The sequence below is a fragment of the Hylaeus anthracinus genome, unplaced genomic scaffold (assembly GCF_026225885.1).
Source record: "Hylaeus anthracinus isolate JK02 unplaced genomic scaffold, UHH_iyHylAnth1.0_haploid 11985, whole genome shotgun sequence".
NCBI lineage: Eukaryota > Metazoa > Arthropoda > Insecta > Hymenoptera > Colletidae > Hylaeus > Hylaeus anthracinus.
In genome coordinates, this window is record NW_026534333.1 from 12109115 (window position 1) to 12127945 (window position 18831).

The 18831-nt window shown below is 31.3% G+C and overlaps 6 protein-coding genes across 9 annotated transcripts; 2 read left to right on the plus strand and 4 right to left on the minus strand.

Annotated features, from left to right (window-relative positions):
• The first annotated feature begins 584 nt into the window (after nucleotides 1-584).
• Nucleotides 585-2595, plus strand: LOC128886720 (guanine nucleotide-binding protein subunit beta-like protein). The gene is made up of 5 exons (XM_054141866.1): nucleotides 585-816; nucleotides 1141-1349; nucleotides 1639-1845; nucleotides 2022-2132; nucleotides 2237-2595. Exons 1-5 carry the CDS (start codon nucleotides 708-710, stop codon nucleotides 2552-2554), a joined length of 954 nt encoding a protein of 317 aa, XP_053997841.1. The 5' UTR covers nucleotides 585-707; the 3' UTR covers nucleotides 2555-2595.
• A 3-nt stretch (nucleotides 2596-2598) lies between these two features.
• Nucleotides 2599-4017, minus strand: LOC128886722 (NFU1 iron-sulfur cluster scaffold homolog, mitochondrial-like). Its single transcript, XM_054141868.1, has 4 exons — nucleotides 3764-4017; nucleotides 3248-3672; nucleotides 2970-3073; nucleotides 2599-2895 (listed from the first exon to the last, which is right to left on the minus strand). The coding sequence occupies exons 1-4, from the start codon at nucleotides 3841-3843 to the stop codon at nucleotides 2671-2673; spliced, it is 834 nt and encodes a 277-aa protein (XP_053997843.1). The 5' UTR covers nucleotides 3844-4017; the 3' UTR covers nucleotides 2599-2670.
• Nucleotides 4018-4466: 449 nt separating this feature from the next.
• Nucleotides 4467-6737, minus strand: LOC128886715 (notchless protein homolog 1). Its single transcript, XM_054141852.1, has 6 exons — nucleotides 6141-6737; nucleotides 5817-6056; nucleotides 5414-5667; nucleotides 5105-5342; nucleotides 4803-5024; nucleotides 4467-4642 (listed from the first exon to the last, which is right to left on the minus strand). The coding sequence occupies exons 1-6, from the start codon at nucleotides 6493-6495 to the stop codon at nucleotides 4503-4505; spliced, it is 1449 nt and encodes a 482-aa protein (XP_053997827.1). The 5' UTR covers nucleotides 6496-6737; the 3' UTR covers nucleotides 4467-4502.
• A 222-nt stretch (nucleotides 6738-6959) lies between these two features.
• LOC128886714 (translation factor GUF1 homolog, mitochondrial) lies at nucleotides 6960-10030 on the minus strand. Its single transcript, XM_054141851.1, has 7 exons — nucleotides 9622-10030; nucleotides 8674-9486; nucleotides 8321-8560; nucleotides 7865-8130; nucleotides 7570-7784; nucleotides 7292-7504; nucleotides 6960-7225 (listed from the first exon to the last, which is right to left on the minus strand). The coding sequence occupies exons 1-7, from the start codon at nucleotides 9702-9704 to the stop codon at nucleotides 7100-7102; spliced, it is 1956 nt and encodes a 651-aa protein (XP_053997826.1). The 5' UTR covers nucleotides 9705-10030; the 3' UTR covers nucleotides 6960-7099.
• Nucleotides 10031-10085: 55 nt separating this feature from the next.
• LOC128886721 (39S ribosomal protein L28, mitochondrial) lies at nucleotides 10086-11777 on the plus strand. The gene is made up of 6 exons (XM_054141867.1): nucleotides 10086-10253; nucleotides 10474-10640; nucleotides 10836-11094; nucleotides 11164-11307; nucleotides 11390-11577; nucleotides 11653-11777. Exons 1-6 carry the CDS (start codon nucleotides 10230-10232, stop codon nucleotides 11708-11710), a joined length of 840 nt encoding a protein of 279 aa, XP_053997842.1. The 5' UTR covers nucleotides 10086-10229; the 3' UTR covers nucleotides 11711-11777.
• A 112-nt stretch (nucleotides 11778-11889) lies between these two features.
• LOC128886712 (probable phosphorylase b kinase regulatory subunit alpha) lies at nucleotides 11890-18568 on the minus strand. 4 transcript variants are annotated; one of them, XM_054141848.1, is made up of 15 exons: nucleotides 18425-18568; nucleotides 17395-17899; nucleotides 16874-17319; nucleotides 16485-16800; nucleotides 16204-16417; nucleotides 16006-16115; nucleotides 15768-15915; nucleotides 14738-14916; nucleotides 14408-14558; nucleotides 13804-14093; nucleotides 13071-13626; nucleotides 12893-12945; nucleotides 12660-12818; nucleotides 12329-12586; nucleotides 11890-12261 (listed from the first exon to the last, which is right to left on the minus strand). In XM_054141848.1, exons 2-15 carry the CDS (start codon nucleotides 17875-17877, stop codon nucleotides 12034-12036), a joined length of 3591 nt encoding a protein of 1196 aa, XP_053997823.1. In that variant the 5' UTR covers nucleotides 17878-17899; nucleotides 18425-18568; the 3' UTR covers nucleotides 11890-12033. The 4 variants fall into 4 exon arrangements, with proteins under 4 accessions (XP_053997823.1, XP_053997821.1, XP_053997824.1 ...); XM_054141846.1 differs by lacking the exons at nucleotides 15768-15915; nucleotides 18425-18568 and adding exons at nucleotides 15106-15253; nucleotides 18033-18220; XM_054141849.1 differs by lacking the exon at nucleotides 18425-18568 and adding an exon at nucleotides 18033-18220 and having other exon boundaries at nucleotides 13804-14021.
• Between the last annotated feature and the right edge of the window lie 263 nt (nucleotides 18569-18831).

Here is an 18831-nt window from a genome sequence, read left to right on the forward strand (position 1 = left end):
TCCCGGAGTTTCTTACTTTTTCCGCAACTGTCGCTGAAGTCAACTCGAAGTAACTTAAGCTTAATTTACATTATAAATACCATAATACAAAGAAGAAAGTAACTACAGGCAAAGATAGGTAATTTTCAGAGATGGGCAAAACCCTAGGCTTCGAATAAATCTGAAGTTTGGCGATGTGTTTGTCTCGTTTCGTCTTTTGAACATTTTCCAAAGAAAGAAACGAGACAAACACATCGGCAAACTTCAAATTTATTCGAAGCCTAGAGTTTTGCCCATCTCTGGTAATTTTATTTGAATAATACACGATGAATAAAACCAACGTATTTATTCGATTGAGAAGTTAAGTTGGTATATATCAATGGAGATTATATTTTATTTAACATTTTAAATATTTTATTTAGATAAGAATTTTTATTTTTTGCCGATCACTACCCAGAAATAATAGTAGACGACTTTTGATTGGTAGAATGAGGCGATTATATGTATCAGCGAATCAGAAATCAGACCGCGCCTAGTGCTTTTCATTACTAGTGTACGAACAATTTCTTTTGCCTCGGGTATGCATCTATTATAATATGATTTATGATCGCGCACGTACCTAAGACGAGGGGAATATTTCTCTTTTCGTTCAACGCTTTGTTCAATGAGGACCGTTTGTCGGGATCCGTTTTAATCCGCGACGTAAAATATATTAAAACGTTTACGAAATGAGTGAAACTCTTCAGCTAAGAGGTACGCTTCGGGGGCATAATGGATGGGTCACTCAAATTGCGACAAATCCGAAATATCCGGACATGATATTGTCTTCTTCACGTGGTAAGTTCAGTAACATATAGTCTTTCTTTTCAATCATTTTCTTTTCTTATATATACATAAATATTGAATCGTAGCATCAGTATAGGCGTCTACATTCAACACTTACGTTTCTTTGGTATTTATTTTTGTAATAACTTACATTAAAATTAATATATGAAATAACAAATGTTTTTATAATTCACTGGTACAGGCAGTTGTATTAACATCACGGTTCAAGTAATTACTTTCTTTTACTGTTCGTTGCAATAATGAATGTAAAAGTTGAATTATTTTTACATGTATATGTATGCATACAATGTGAAAAGCACAAAATTTTGCTTGCAGATAAGACACTGATAGTATGGAAATTAACACGTGATGAAGCCAATTATGGTATTCCTCAAAAACGCTTATATGGTCACTCTCACTATATTAGCGATGTAGTTTTATCCTCCGATGGGAACTATGCTTTGTCTGGTTCGTGGGACAAAACTTTGCGTCTTTGGGACTTAGCCGCAGGTCGTACCACACGAAGATTCGAAGACCATACCAAGGTGTGACATTTTTCTTCTGATGTTCAGTCGTCATTCGTCATGAGATGAACGGAAGCTTTTTTTTTTAAATTTTTTTTATTGAATGCCATGGGCAGAAGATAAAACTACGTGAGTGATGGGGAAATATACTGAAGCTTTTTTTTATATATTTTTTTTTGTCTTTAATAAATAGAAGAGGTGGGCAATTAAGTCTGTGGTATTGTAAGTATTGATTACATCTGGTATATGCATTCATTTGCAGTGAATGGATTTATTGATTAATTGGTTGTATTATGGTACATGTTAACAGGATGTCTTAAGCGTTGCTTTTTCTGTGGACAATCGTCAAATCGTGTCTGGCTCTCGAGACAAGACGATTAAGTTGTGGAATACTTTGGCAGAGTGCAAGTACACCATCCAAGATGATGGACATTCAAACTGGGTCAGCTGTGTACGTTTCTCTCCAAATCATTCAAATCCAATCATAGTTTCTGCAGGTTGGGACAGACTTGTCAAGGTATATTATTATTTATATAAAATATCAATAATTTTACAATTATATGATATGATGCATACTTTTTTACAACATGATATATCAATGAGTGCTTGCGGATATGGGACTGATTACTAAATTGTGAACTGTTTGCTATAATAACTAGTTGTGTTTATATTTATTAGCAAAATATTTTCTAGGTTTGGAACTTGACAAACTGCAGGCTAAAAATCAACCACAGTGGACATACAGGATACCTTAACACAGTTACTGTGTCTCCTGATGGTTCCCTTTGTGCTTCTGGTGGCAAGGTATGTTCCACAAAAAAGGACTGTATTAAGTAGTTTTTTCAGCTAGTATAGAAGTTTTATTGTTTAAAATACCTTAATAAACCTTACTTCTTTAAAATTTACAGGATTGTAAGGCTATGTTATGGGACCTGAATGATGGGAAACATCTTCATACACTTGACCATAATGACATAATAACAGCTCTCTGCTTTAGTCCTAATCGTTACTGGCTTTGTGCTGCATTTGGACCATGGATCAAGATTTGGGATCTTGAAACCAAAGAAATGGTAGAGGAATTGAAACCCGAAGTTGTATCTGCGACAAGTAAAGCAGAACCACCTCATTGTCTGTCTTTAGCATGGTCTACTGATGGACAAACGCTATTTGCTGGATATTCTGATAACACAATTCGTGTATGGCAAGTTTCTGTATCTAGCCGTTAAGTACTTTATACAAAAGTAAAACAATAAAAAAAAAAAGAAAAGACTTGAAATATGAACGTTTAATTTATTTATTTACATAAGTCTTTAACATGATTTCTAAACTACAATTAAAAGATCTACTTTTTCTCATTGCTTTCAGATTTTTCAATCTTTTTTTCAAATTTTTCAAATTCCTTCTTTGCTACAAGATCGGTTTCATCTTCTACTTGTATTACTCCAAGAACTTCTGGAATATAAAATTGCATCATATTTTGAACTCCATTTCTTAAAGTCACGACAGAACTGGGACAACTTGTACATGAGCCTTGCATTTTCAACTTCACTATGCCCTCCTCAAATCCCTATAATAATTATTGCAACAAAATATTTTTAATTTAGTGACAATTTTACAATAATAATTGCATCAAGTACATACCACAAACACAATGTCACCTCCATCTTCTTGAACTGTTGGTCGTATACGAGTATCTAACAGTTCTTTTATCATTTGCACTATTTCATCGTCGTCTTCATTAATTTCTATAAAATAAATGTACATACGTATTTTTTTATTTAAACATCTATGAAATCTGTCATTGTAAAGTATGATATACCAATCAAATTTTCAATTAACAATGTATAAATGATGTATGAAGTGTTCAGTTATACTACACTTTGTAAAACATAAATATGAAAAAAGAGAAGAATACTGACGAGTATCTGCTGCAGGTCGTTCTTCATTCAACACAGGCAAACCAGTTGCAAAGAAATCCATAATGACTGCAAATATTTCTGGTTTTAACAGTTTCCATTCAACATCTTCATCTACTTTTGTAATTGTAATAAAATCAGGCCCAAAGAATACAGATTTTACGCCTTCAACTCTGAATAGAATCTTTGCTAACGGTGAACAATATGCTTCTGTGGCATTGGGAAAATCCTTAGTTTGGCCTGGTTCAAGTATTTTAATTCCAGGCAGAAACTTTAAACTATTAGGGTTTGGTGTATCTTGTGTTTGTATAAACATTGTACGTTTTTGCATATCACCAATACCAAATGGTTTTGTAGAAGAAAGCAAGCATGGTTTTAGCTTATGAGTATTATATGTGTGTATATGTTTAGCAGAGTTTTGTAAGATGCTGAAATATGATAATATTATAAATATTAACATTACTATGAATGTGTGTTTATTTTATGTATATTTTATATTCATTAATTTTGTCTGCTTACATTTGGTATTGGCACGTGGCTAAAGATCTAGGTACTAGCCGTCGACAGATTGTTAATGTATTTGTTAAAATTTTATCCATTGTTTCTTCATTAGTTATGTTGTATTGTCAAAAATCATTACTTCCACTTTGTGGTTATGTTGTGACTGATACCTTTACGTGTGCGCTTGTCTTCCAATATTTGACTTACTTTATAATTTGCGTCGTTCTACGTTATTATGCGTTATTGTTATGACAGCGACAAACGGAAATAACGTCACAATTACAAAATTTTAATTAATATATGTATATGTCTCCTTCTGGTGATATGTTCCCACTGTTTAGTTTTGTAAGGTTATGTATTAGTCTTACAAATTATTAAATAAATCATACATAAATATTGATTTCCTTCTGTTGCATAATTAATGTATAGTTAAGTATTTAATTATCGATTCAAGCGAACCGCTGTTAACATTGTTAGATTCTTGCTAAAAGTTTGACTCAGAAAATTTCGAAATTAGCATAGGTTAGAATATAGCTATTTATTTATAGTTATATGTATACTTAAATACATGTTTAACGCGTGAACAAAACACTAAATTATATTTTGTATTTACTTCATTTAAATTCTAAACTATGGAATAAATTAATTTTATACAACCATTACTCTATTCATTTTTATAACAATTTTAAGTTTTAATAGAGAATCTGTTACGAGATAAGGATTGCATTGTAAAAATATTTATTGTTCCATACATTTTTCAATTTTGCCAAAGTCGCAAAACTTTGTCTTTTCCGCCAGATGCGACACGTAACCCATCTGGAGCCCAATCGACAGCATAAACTTCATCTGCATGGCCAGGTAAATCCTGACAAAGCTTTTTTGTCTTTATACTCCATACTGAAATAACAGTATAATGTCATTACATTTGTAATGTTATAGATTGTATGATAAAAACTGTGTTCAAGCATTAACAAGGATTAAATTTCTAATGTATTCTAAATATTTCTACTACTATAATTATTTATAGGTAAACTATTTATTGATAGAATTTACTTGCCTTTCAAAGTGGAATCTGCACTGCCACTAACAAGTAGGCGAGAATCAGCACTCCATGAAATTGAATATACAGCTTGTACATGACCTCTTAAAGAAGCTATGTATTTTCCTGTATTCGACTCCCACAGTTTGATGGACTTGTCAAACGAAGCCGATGCAATCATGCGCCCATCGGGTGAGAATTTAACGTCATTAATTAGTTGTTGATGACCAGTCATTCTCGCTAAAGTGTAAATTAGAATCTATGCATGATTGAATATTTCTGTTTTACAATGATTATGTTTCTATAGTAATAGATAATACCAATTGGCCTTTTTTCCTTTCCTGGTTTCCAAAGGAATAATGTAAAATCATCGGAACCAGAAACGAGTATTTCCTCACCAACAGATTCATACCTCATTTTTGCACATTCTAACAGATTTTCAGTTTCACTTGCATTTTTTTCAAGTTGGAAAGGACCAGTCCTAAGTATGTAGTCCACGTTTAATGCTAATGTGTTCACCCAATGTGCATGTCCATCCAAGGTCCTACATAAGATTCCCTGAATATATTACTTTTGATTAAACATTTAATAATATAAAATTACAGCCCATAGTTTGTGTGAAAACTTACATCCTCAGCTCTCCACACTTTGATAGTCCTATCCTGAGATGCTGAATAGATAAGACCATTTCCTCCCCATTTAACGCATGTTACGCTTTTTGTATGACCTGATAAAACGCGAATAGTTTTCGAATGTTTTGTGTCCCATACTCTTATATCAGAATCTTTGGAAGCACTAACTAAATATTGACATTCTGGATTTTTGTGATATGGTTCCCAGGATAAGGAGGTCACCCACATTTTATGTCCTGACATAGCTTTTCCTGAAGATGTATGCAAATTAAATGTATGTTCAATAAAAGTAAATAGATTAGTATTTCAGTGTTCGAATATTACAGAGCCATTTATCAATATTTTATTTCTGTTGTTTTCTTAATACTTTTATCAGTAATGAATTTTTAATAATTTTTACCTATTTGTTTGCCTGTTTTATGATTCCATAATAGAATTGTTCCATTTTTACATGCAGATGCAAGCTTGCTTCCACATGGAGACCACGATATGCATAAAACCCAATGTTTGTGACCTTCGCATGTAAAATGTGGTGTTTGTGTATAAATATCCCAAAATCTAACTGTCGTGTCTCCAGAACCACTAGCTAAACATGTTCCATCTGGCGAAAATGCAACTGATACTACAGCTTCTTTATGACCTATATATTAATTTATAAACTTATTAAACAAAGGTAAAGGTAAAGGTTGAATTTTTAATTATGTTCTGAATAGTCCAAACATACCTTCCAAGGATCCAGTACATCGAGTAACTGCTCTAACTTTAAAAATTGCTAACGGTTGATATACAATTTCAATTACATTTTCACTAGTACAAAAGCTATCACCAATATTTTTATCCAAACTGTCTGTAACCTCGACATCATTTACATAAAATGCAAAGGGTACTGGTTCGTCATTTTGTAAAAGTGCATTACAAATAGCTTGTAACTTGTCAACAGTAACATTCGTAGGTAAATCCAACAAACCACCTGGTAATACTTCACCAGTATCAGATTTAAAGCGTGATAAGACTCGTTTGGTTTCTACTACCTCCATAGTAGAATCATCACTTTTTTCTTCCAATTTTCGTTTACTCATTTGTACAGGTACAATCAATTACAACTATCAGATATTCTATATATGAGTTAATTACATTGATAATATTCAGATAATATTATTCCGTTGTGCAGTAGTAAACTTATTATCATTTAAAATATACAATAGGCAGGGTGACTTTAGATACTAGTAATAAAAATATAGGAAAATGGATTTAGAACTTGTTTATAATGAAATTCGGAATCACACGTGTAACAAACCTAACCTCTATCAAATAAAGTCACGAATAACGCATGCGCGACCCGTTGACAACAAAGACAGGTATAGGTCACAGGTCATGGAGTAATTTTACATAGTATTTTCATATTAGAGTCAGATAGTCAAGTCAGAAAATTAGGCCAAATGACTACTAATTGCTCACTAATAGGCATTAATAGTGCTCTGCCTAATGGGTATACACAGCCAAGGTCTGAATTAATGAAATAATTTATTAATTATTAGCAAACTTTCTTATGAAGGCAGTTTTATTTGACAAAACAGAAAATTACGAGTTATATTAAAATGTTTTGATCTTATAATTTACTAATCTTAAATTGAAATGCCTATAATTATATTAAATGATACATGTTTCAATAATTTGTTTTAACTATCTCTTAAGAACTTTTATAAATGTATCCCGTGGCAAAGAAATTTTTCCAACCATTTTCATTTCTTTCTTTCCCGCGGACTGTTTTGCTAACAGTTTCATTCTTCTAGTAACATCGCCTCCATACTAAAATAAAAACATGGTAATAAAATTATGGTAAAAATTAAGTAAATTACAACAAAGAATTCTTACCAATTTTGCAGTTACATCTTTTTTAAATGCTTTTAACGTTTCTCTTGCAACGATTTTTCCATTAACCATACCTTGAATCGCTATTTCAAACATTTGACGAGGTATAACTTCTGCTAATCTTTCGCATATTCGTTTGGCTACTGCAGTAACTTTACTGATGTGTGCAATACAACTCAATTCTTCTACTATGATACCATTTAAAGCGATATTTAACTATAACACAGAAATGAATACACATTAAAAATAATTATATAAGATGTTCATACAATAATAATTACCTTTACTATACTTGAAACTTCGTAACCATGTTCCTCATAATCAAAACTGGCATATCCCGAGGTTACACTTTTTAGTGCATCATGGAAGTCAACAATAATTTCATTCAATGGTAATAGAAATTGAAGCATTACTCTATTATTACCAATATCTTTTGTTAATTGTTCTATTCCTCGCTTCTCAATGCATAAAGATATTACTGCACCCATATATTCATCTGGTCATATAAATAAAAGTAATTACTTACTATCTCACTAAGTATACCTGTGTAACTTTAGACTTAATTATTAAATGTACCTGGTGTTATAATGGTTCCTAGTACTATGGGTTCATAGAACTCTGTTACAATTTGTTTATCAGGAAAAAGTGTAGGATTGTTGAAAGTGATCACGTCACCACCATATTTTTTAATACTTTTGGCGCCAAAAATTTTTGCTTTATATGTAACACTAGGTACTGTAACAATTGGTTGTGCACCATGTTCTTGCTCCAAACGCTGCATGAATACTTCCATATGCAGTAACCCCAGATATCCAATTCTCCAACCTTGTCCAAGAGCTGCACTAAAATAGAGTAATATACAAGTGTAATTGAATAAATTAGATTTATATGAAACTATGTAATTGTTTATTTGATAGAATCTGTCTAACCATATATGCTGGAAGAATTACATAAATCAATTATGAAATTCTTTGGATATTTTAGACTTTATTATTTACTTTATTATACTTTTAAAGATACTATAATATGTACCTAGAATCCATAGCAACAGAAACACCGCTATCATTTAATGTCAATCTTTCAATGGCAGCTTTCATGGCACTAAATTGTGATTGATCGATTGGATAAACTCCTGAAAAGACCATTGGTTTTGGTGGTTTAAATCCTAATAGAGGTTCAACAACATGATTCTTTAAATACAATGTATCGCCAATGTATGCTTCTTTGGAAGATCTCATATTACATGCAACACATCCTATTTGACCTGCAAATCTAATATGTTTAATTAAACAACATTTATATTTTCTTATTTTTCATAGACTATACATTTCTCAATTTTGTAATATTTTCTATAAAATTATAAAAAAGGTAAGAAATACACTTACATTTTATTTACATATTCTTCGTTTGGTCTTAATAATGAAAGAGTTCTAACTTCGTAAGATTTTTTAGTATAAGTTGATGTGATGTGGTCTGATACCGATAAAGATCCTCCTTTAACATATATCAAGGAAATAGCCCCTTTGTACTTGTCATACCAACTATCAACTGTCAAAGCTCTAAATGGTTTGTCTTTAGATACATCGGGTGGTGGAATTCTTTCAACAATAGTACTCAGAACTTTATCCACTCCGGTGCCAAATTTAGCAGATATTTTCAAAATATCATTTTCCTTTATATCAAATAATGCATTTAATTGCTTTGCTACTCTATCAGGATGGGCATTTGACAAATCTATTTTATTAATCACTGGTATTATAATCAATTTCCATTTAGTAGCTAAATAGTAATTAGCTACAGTTTGTGCTTGTACACCATCATTTGCATCAATTACTAACAGTACTCCTTGACATGGAGCTAAAGAGCGATGAACTTCAGCTGAGAAGTCTACATGACCAGGTGTATCTATTAAATTAAGGAGATACTTAGTTCCTTTATACATATAATTGAGAGAAGCCGTTTGAGCCTTAACTGTAATCCCACGTTCCTTTTCAACTTGTAAATTATCTAGTATTTGTTTTCCAGAGTTTGCTTTTATTGCACCTGTTAATTCCAAAAGCCTATCAGCAAGAGTACTTTTACCATGATCAACATGTGCTATAATACTAAAGTTACGAATATTTTCTTTTTGTATATCATATTCCTTATCTACTTCCAACTTTGTAGAATAATATTTCTTTGAAAAATGCAAACATCTCCTAAAAAAGAAAACATTGTTTAAATGAAAAATTAATGTTTTAGTTCTTATTGTAAAATACTTTTAACTAGAAAAATACTCTATGTAATAATACTGATTACATATTAATAATAAGAAATGAGTAAGTAACACTGACCTTTCAAGTGTTGATGCATGTATTTGGCAAAGATTATAATTTTGAGTATATAATATATGAGAAATAATTTTACTTATTTTCATAATGTACTAATAACTGATGTCTGTCAATGTCTAAACTTAAGAAAGTCATTAAACAAATAATGTTCGTATGAAATAAATTATATTTTTATTTTTCTCTGTTATAAATATTATTCTCAAAATTATACTTCAGTTACAAATTCTCCTTACTACTGGTAAATATTATTTAATCACGAATGTTACTTGCTTGAAGTAATTTGTTGCTGACGTTTTATTTAAGAACTACGTAACTTAAATTTGATAAAAATACTACCAATAATGAATGTACATATTTGCCGTTACAAAAGAAAATAACGTTTCAATATTTATTACCAACATTGAGGTTAGGTGATGTCTGCGGATGTATATATGAATATATAGATGTGGATGTTGGTTAATCAAAGCAGAATTATCTGGTGTTATCTTCACGTTGAAACAAAAATCTTAAACCGAAGTACGCATAAATGCGTACAGAGGAGATTAAATTTGACGTGTGAAAAGAATTATTTTATATAATTTTCACTAATAATTCAGAAATCTACAAAAAAAATGTCAGTGAAACAGTTTGGTCAGGTAATGCTTCACATTAGGAATTCATTCTTGTAAAAGCTAACCTAAAAGGAATAACATTATATTCCTATCTGTATTCGCGTAATACATAACTAAATTTAATATAAAATAATATGCTTTGTAGAAATTTTGTAATTATTTTAGCTATAATTATACGCATACAGCTATTTCGATACATAATGAAAAGCTATTGAAAGAGAATTTATGAAAATGAAAATTTCAGCGTTTATATTACATGCCAAGAATAACGCGATGGTCGAAAGGAATTGGTGCAGAATTGCCAGAAGAGTATAAAAAGTTTTGGAAAGAATGGAAATTGCAAGAACCAACTGCTGTTCATTATGTTAAACAAGAAGGGAAATATTTTAGAGACGAGGAAACAGAAGTTGTGTAAGTAGCTAATCTATTTTGCTTATCTAGAAATACTTTTGATTGGTATTTACTTCTTTCCCTTGCATATTTATTTACTGTTAATTAATGGTGTTATGTACATATTCTCAGAATTATTTTTGTATTGCTTAAAAGGTTAAAGAATCTAGATAAGTTATTTTTATTGATTTAAAAATAAATTCTATTAACTTGTAGGCATCGAGTTCAAAATGTACCAATACCCTTGACATACCCTAAAGAACTAAATGATGGAATATGGGGTGGTGAAGCTGTCATACGTGGTTATGTAAAGAAACATCCACGTCGATGTAGGGTTCCTCATTTCTGGTTTCCTGTACTTAAAAAGTCTGTAGTGTATAGTGAAGTTTTAGATACATACATGAGTGTTGTTATTACCAATAGAACTATTCGTTTAATTCATGAACATTATGGTTTTGATCATTACTTATTAAAGGTACATACATTCATTATAAAATATTTTAAATATTATATATCAATGTTACAAATTTATTATTTATTATAGACTCCTGCCTGTGATTTGAGATCTGAACTTGCATTAAAGATAAAACGCCAAATACTTATAGCATTAGCAGATAAAACTTTATATCCAACTGATCCTGTTAAAAAGGAGGAAGTTTATGCCAAATACAAGGAGTATATAACAGCGGTAGAATACCATTCTTTAATATGTGTATAAAATTAAAATATAAATAATTAATAAAATATAATCATTATGTATGTATTTTCAGTACACACGAGAAGAAATTGAATGGTATGGTTTACCATATAAGGAAGCTTGTCAAAAATGGAAAAAATTAAAGGAAGAATTAAATAAAGTGCAGCCATTGAAATTTACATATAGGTCGGAGTTAATTGCAAAACTTAAAGAGAATAAAATTAAAGAAACAGAAGATGTAGATGTTTCATCACCAGAAGGGTAAATATTAAATCATGTTTTATTTAAAACTTTATAAGTTTGCAAGAAAAGCATAATTGGAAATTATTTTTTCAGGCATTCATCTTGGATGTCAAAATTGAATCCATTTACGAAGAGTTCAAAAACTGAATAAAAATATATATGTATTGTGGTTATTTATCATAAATAAAAAAAAATAAGAGAATTAAATTTAATACAGAATAATTGTTCATTTCTCTTATATTTAACACATTACGAAGGCTGGTAACTTCGGCATACAAAATTAAAGTTTTCAAAACATTTATCATGTTACATACAATTTTTAATACGAAATTCTAGATTTGACAGTAGCATAAATATATTGGACATGTGCCACATATACTTCACACAAAAATTAGATAATTATGAACGCTTCAACGATTTATAAGATTCGTAGATATAATTGACTACAATTTCTTTGTTCTAAGAAATAAATAACTATGATATGGTACACTCCATATCACCATCCTTTGGTAAACAATTTAATGATGATGCTATGGCCCGTGTAATATATGTCATTGTTCCAAAACTACCACTTGGAGCACTATCATAAAAATGTTGACAAACATATGCTGCTCCACCGCAAAGAAGATTTCCCATTGCAGTTGTTTCCCGTTGCTCTTTGGGTTTGGCACAGCATAAGGTAGCATCACCGTCAACTTTCATCTGGTTATTTTAAATATAGTTAGTGAATATATCTTGTTAATATTTTATTAGAAAAATAGAAAAATACCTGATCATCTAAAAAGATAGCGTTAGCCTTGTGAACTAATTGTTCAACAGTAATAAGTCCACCCAAGGAAGCGACGACATTATATTCAGTTACTAAAGTTAGTACCATTAAAGCTTCAACTACTAGTTGACGATATTCTGGTTGTGGTATAGTATTTAAAACAGTTTCTACTGCTAAAGCAAACTTTAATTCTCCGGGTGTCATTTCTTGTGTAAGGTTTTGAGGTAATACTCTACCTTCAATTGCCAGACCTTGACACTATTAAAAATTAAGTGTTTAATCAAATGAAAAATATGCTGTACATGAGTGTAAAAAAAAGTGTTATACTTACCCGTTCAAGTACTTGCCATACTCGGGGATAAAAGTCTCGCGGCACTCTATTTAATGCACCATCCAATCTTCGTCGTCGTAACCATTGACCTTGTCGGTCTGGTTCTGATTCGCTGCTATCATTTTGATCGGGGCTTAAGAAACCGCCAATTTGTGATTTCTAAACAAAATGAAATGATTGTAAAGCGAGAAATAAAAAAATAATAGAAATTGTTTTATTGACAAGTACATTACCTTACTGACTCTACTTGATTTACAACTGATAACAGAGAAATTACCTCGACCAACTAAAAATAAAAATAAATTATTCTTATATTTAGACATATAAACTGAATTTATATTTTACTAAATGATGTAGTTCCAACTATACTGAATTAAATAATGTAATTCGTACTAAATATGAAAACCATACCACTACTAATCGCAAACTCTTTTCCACTCATGATGTGATGTAAAAGATTCTTCATTTCGAATGGCGATAAATTTAACAAATGTTCAGATGCTTCTTCTCCAGTGCATATTAAAGTTCTTGATAATTCAGTAGCCATTACTTGAATAATTAAACCTATTCGGAGTCTAAGCATCTCGTGAAATAATTGCGGTTCTGTTCTAATAAACATTGCTAAATAAACAAGTAATTCTTGCGTTAACATAGCAGTAGATTCGTCGTCTCCATACGCTTGATGAATCAGTACTCGTAATTCGTTTTCGGGTAAAGGTGCAACAATTGTATGCTCGTTAGCGGGTGGCATTCCAACTGTAACTTGTTTCTGACGAACTAACAAATCGGTAACAGCTTTCGCTAAATCTTCAACACGTTTGCCTAACATGCCAGCTGTGTGACGTACAATTCCCCACATTTTTTGTTGACAAGCTTTTTCATAAAGGTCTTTCAACAAATCTTTAATGAGAACTGGATGCTCCTCTTCTAGCATGCCAGTATTAAAATAAAGACCTTGTGAATCAACCTAAACATTTAAGTTAATAATTCTTTTAAGTATAGGACGTAATATATTGCATATATAGTGTTTTTGATAATATGTAGTAATTTGTTTACAGTATTGAGCAGATGTAATTTAATTACATTTTGTCCAGCATTCTACTAGAAATAGTCCATACATTCTTATATGATTCTTATAACTTACGAGATATTGCAGAATGTCTCCTTGTTCTTCCAAACTTTCGGTTTCTCTAAGCATAGACAATAATTCTTCAACTTCAGTGTCTGCATATTGAGTTTCCATACCTCTATGTCTATGTAGCTTTGAACAATTTGTCCAAGACAGTATATCATCTGTGGGGGATGGTGTGCGATCAACAGGAACCGGCTGCGTAGAATTAGGACTTAACGTTGTATCTGTGACTTCAATAAATGGATTTGTGTTTAAAATAGTGGATGGTCTTCGCTCCTCTCCTGCCATCCCAAGAATTTCAGCTACAAATTCATTTGTCAAAAATTATATTTGATAAATCATCAAATTATTTAATTCTTCAGTTTATTTAAAGTTGCACCGCATGTAAAATAATGTATATTGTTATTTTTTTAAATATATGTTAATTGTTTTTGTTACATATTAATTACCATAATTTGGAAATTAGTTATCATTTGTTAGTACACTTACATTCTTTGAGGATGGTAGGAACTATGGCTATATGAATATGCCACATGAAAATTTAAGTAACTTGCAGTTAAAGTATTAGGGATTTAAATGGTTTCTGATATAATTATGTAAAACAAATGTAACTCACGTTCTACAGCAATTGACCTTGTTTTCTTTATAGCACCTTTTACAGACATCCTACGTTTCAAATTTTTTCCAGATCGAATTACTGGCCTGTTAAGAAGGCCAGTACGATGCGGAAATGCACGCATTAGATGTTCCTCTAGATATTGCTGAACCTTATTAAATCCAAAGAAAAATACAGTAGAATATAGGTATTTATGTGTATGTATAAAATCTGTGATTATATCCAATTACTAATGAACAGCAATAATTTGAAATTATATACAATATATCTTGTATATACATATACATCTTAGCATATATATTACTATTTTATAACATAAACTTAATTTACCTGAGGGTTTAGTTTGTCTGGTCTACCATCTTCAGAACTTCCTAAGAAACTCAAGTTTGTAATGCAGGAAGTACTTAAGAAATCATTCAAATTTCCCAATGAAACTCGCGTGCCATTAATATAACCACTTTTTAATTTTTTCATGGTCGTTATCATAGCCAATGGTATTTTTCCTTGATCTAAAATAATAATTACATGTGTTCAATTCGAAAACAAATTAATTTTCCATTATTATAAGAACAAATACAGCAATGTTTTCTATGTTATATTTAGGATTTACTACTTTTGGGAAATATCTATTCTACTTTTTAGTATTTTCCAATAAAATTTCGTTCTAAATGATGATCTAAATGCTGCCGGTGGCATACCTAGATGATTATGAGTAGCAACAAGTGTTATAGTTGGCCTGCCCAGCATTTGCTTCCAGTTGATGGTGAGGAAGGCCAAGTTGGTTGTAAAAGTGTTGGCAAGGAGGGCTGCATCATTTGTTGTGTAGTACTCCTCCGCGTCAAAGGTCTAAGACATGCAACAAATACGCACACCACCAAACACATAAGCTGTCTTTTTAGATTATATGCTGAAGAGAAAACGGTCTTTCTTCAAAATTTTTTTCTTTCTAACTGATTTGTCTCCATCGAAATTCTTTGAATGGATTTTGCTCATGACGAATATCATAACATTAACTTTCAAGTATTACGCGATGAAAATGAACAGCTAGTGAAATCCTAGTTTCAGCTAATCGAATTACATTAAGACCCTTTATAACCATTAAGCAAAAATTTATAACAAAAACAAATGCATGCATGCAGGCAGACATGTTAGATGTTTTTTGGATAGTGTATATATATTTATATAATCTCAGTAAGAAATGAAATTCCAAAAATGAAACATCAATGTTTAAAAACCATATACTTTATTTCTGTTACTATAAAGCAAATAATATTAAAATTATCGTGTTGTAATTTCTCAAGCAATCAAGAAAAGGTAACACAAATGGAAATTATGGTTTTTAAATACTAAATTACTGTACCTAGATGAATGTTCTTGAGGGGCATGACCACAAGAGGACGGCCTAACATGTTCTGCCAGCTAGACTTCAAGAAATTAATTTCGCCTTTGAATATGTCAATCATGAGTTCATAGTCCGATGCGATGTAGAAGCGGGTCATGTCGGTCAACTAATGTTTGATGCAAGAACAAGAGGCAACATAAGAAAAGAAATAAAAGTGTAGAAGAGCAGACGGTTCTATGAGTATCAGAATACTTACCTGTGGAGTGAATGCAAATATTTTATCATTCAAGGAATATAATTTACTGGTGCTTAAAATTCCTACGTCCCTTGATTTACGTCCAGATAAACCTAATTTTTTGTTTCGTCCTGAAACAAGAAAAAACATTTTAAATTACAAAATGAGACAGAAAGTTACTGATTAAAGAATTATACAGGTTTCATCATTCATATGTACCTAAGTAAGTATACAAGTGACTAAGTACTTTTGCTGGCTGTACTTCTATTGGAGCAGCTTCTGCAATTGTTTGTACATGTATATCATGTTGAGCTATTTTTTCTCTTATTTCTGCATCTTCTGCTAGTATAACAACCTGTACTACAACATCTGGTTTTTTCTCACTACATAAACGTCTGTTCAATGGATCCAATTCTCCCACAGCAAGGAAACCCTAATATTCAAAAATATATAAACAATCTCATTTTCTATTTGTGTTTCCTTTATATTTGCATACTCACTTCTTGTAATAGTTTCCCTAATATGTACAGAGATTGAGCCCACATAAATGGACATCTACCTAATGCAATTCGATTTTGACTACCTGGTTCAGCATACTCTGCAGATACACTTGCAGGTTCTACAGAATATAATTCAGGCACCAATTTTACTCCATCATCTGATTTGAGCATTATTTCTTCCAATTGTTTTGTATATTCTAGTACTATTTCTTTATTGTCTTGGAAACAATAGTCCACAATTAAATAACAAAAAAACAAGGGCCATTCACATTCTATATTTTCGAACATACGTAATTCCCATGGTTCGTAATAGAGTCTATTATTAACATAGTAAACATATAAATAAATACTGATATTGCATCTGAAAATAAATTTTGTTATATTTTTACCTGTTGGGATCCTCCTTAGGTGTTTTATATCCATCTCTTAAAAATCGTTTACATCCATAACGACCTTGTAGTTTTTTAGTAATAGTATCCCTTGTTAACTGAATAAGATTAGGTTCGTCAACAGCGAATGCTGGGAAACTTATAACAGCTAATAATCCACTGTCTAATTCTTTTGAGTTTGATTCGCGTGGTAACATAGACTGTAAAACTGCTTGACATTTTTGTGCTTCATCTGCTAATACATGAATTACAGAGGTAGGACCACCCCGTGCACCAAACAGGTCTAATTCATTCATAGCTTCCATTGCTGCTTTAGCCATTCCAATACTGCTAGCATTTAATTCTGGTAAACCATGATTTGTTTTATCACCTCTTTCCCAAATTCCATAATCGGGAGTGCAATAGGCTGACTCAATATAGAATACTAAATTTTGAATAAATGCAACCTAAAGATATATTATAAGAGTTTATAAATATTGCATTGAGAATTGTACTATATATAATAAATAATATATATGTACCTCATCTAAATTAAAAACAATTTGTAAACCAGATGCTGTCATTTGTGCTAGAACTAACAAATAAAGAGAAATGGCATCTATTTGGAGGTGACCCCATTCTGCATCACCCACAACAGTTTGCCCATTAACAGAACTATATTTGGCATGTAAAGAATCATGTGGATTCTGAGTGGATTTAAATTTTTCAACTTTTTCTTTTTGTTGCATCATTGCCATTAGTAGACCTCTCATTAATTTCACGCAGCTTTGTTCAAGTTCATACGTTTTTGCTCTATCTTCGTCCGCATCAGCTATCTTTTTATATGCCATTGATAAGCCCCATACAGCAAGAATACAGTATACATTGTCACGAACCCACGCATGATCATTCTCAGGACTTGCAGGGAAAAGACCTGTAACTGCATTCTGATGATTCATAATAATCTTGTGCACAATTCGTTGGTAATAATCCAAACGAACTCCAGAATTACTTCGACTCCGCATTTTGACAGTGATCAAATCAACTCTGAAAATTTAATTAAATCTATTTTACAAAACAAAGATTTTATTTCTATTATTTTATAGTGTTTCTATTATATGTTGATGAATGAGTGTCCATTATATTTTGAGGTTAAATATAAATTGTTTCTCTAAAATACCTTTATAATGCCCTTTTTTAAATTCTTATCTTAGTATTGGCAAAGTATTTCTATTTACATCAATTGTCACAAGAAAAATATAAAAATCCGTTGTATACACATTGTATGTAGCATTTAAATAAATTGGAAAACATATACACTTCATATACAATGTGAAACGAATGTCAAACACAATCAGGCCTACGCAATAAACATTTTTCAGACAGCGCGTACTCCTATCCTAATTGTGATTGGTACTGATACTACATAGGGCTCATAATTGGTGGACAATGCGGCTAGTGACAAAAAAAGAAAAGATGGCATTTTATTATAGGTCACGGTCGTCTGTCTGGGTTCATTTAAAATTACTAAATATACAAAGTAACAATAGTAATAACATAGATAAGACTTACGTGCAAAAGAAAAAACAATATAGTTATAAATCCAAAATGAGAGACAAAGTCTTATTGAGTCTAACTCTGATAATAAACTATGTGATTTGTGACAGAATATCGTTAGTCTATTGTGTCTAGGTATATACGATAAATATAACATATATTTTAAAAATGTTCTTCCTTGAATTACTTTATTTTCTTGATTGATGTTATTTCGCGACTGTAATTAGCAGTGATGGGCAAAACCCTAGGCTTCGAATAATTCTGAAGTTGGCCGATATGTTTGTCTCGTTTCCTTTTTTGAACATTTTTCAGAGAAAGAAACGAAACAAACGCATCGGCAAACTTCAGATTTATTCAAAGCCTAGGGTTTTGCCCATCTCTGGTAATTAGACGGTCTCTAGTTTTGTTACTAGAGTCCATCG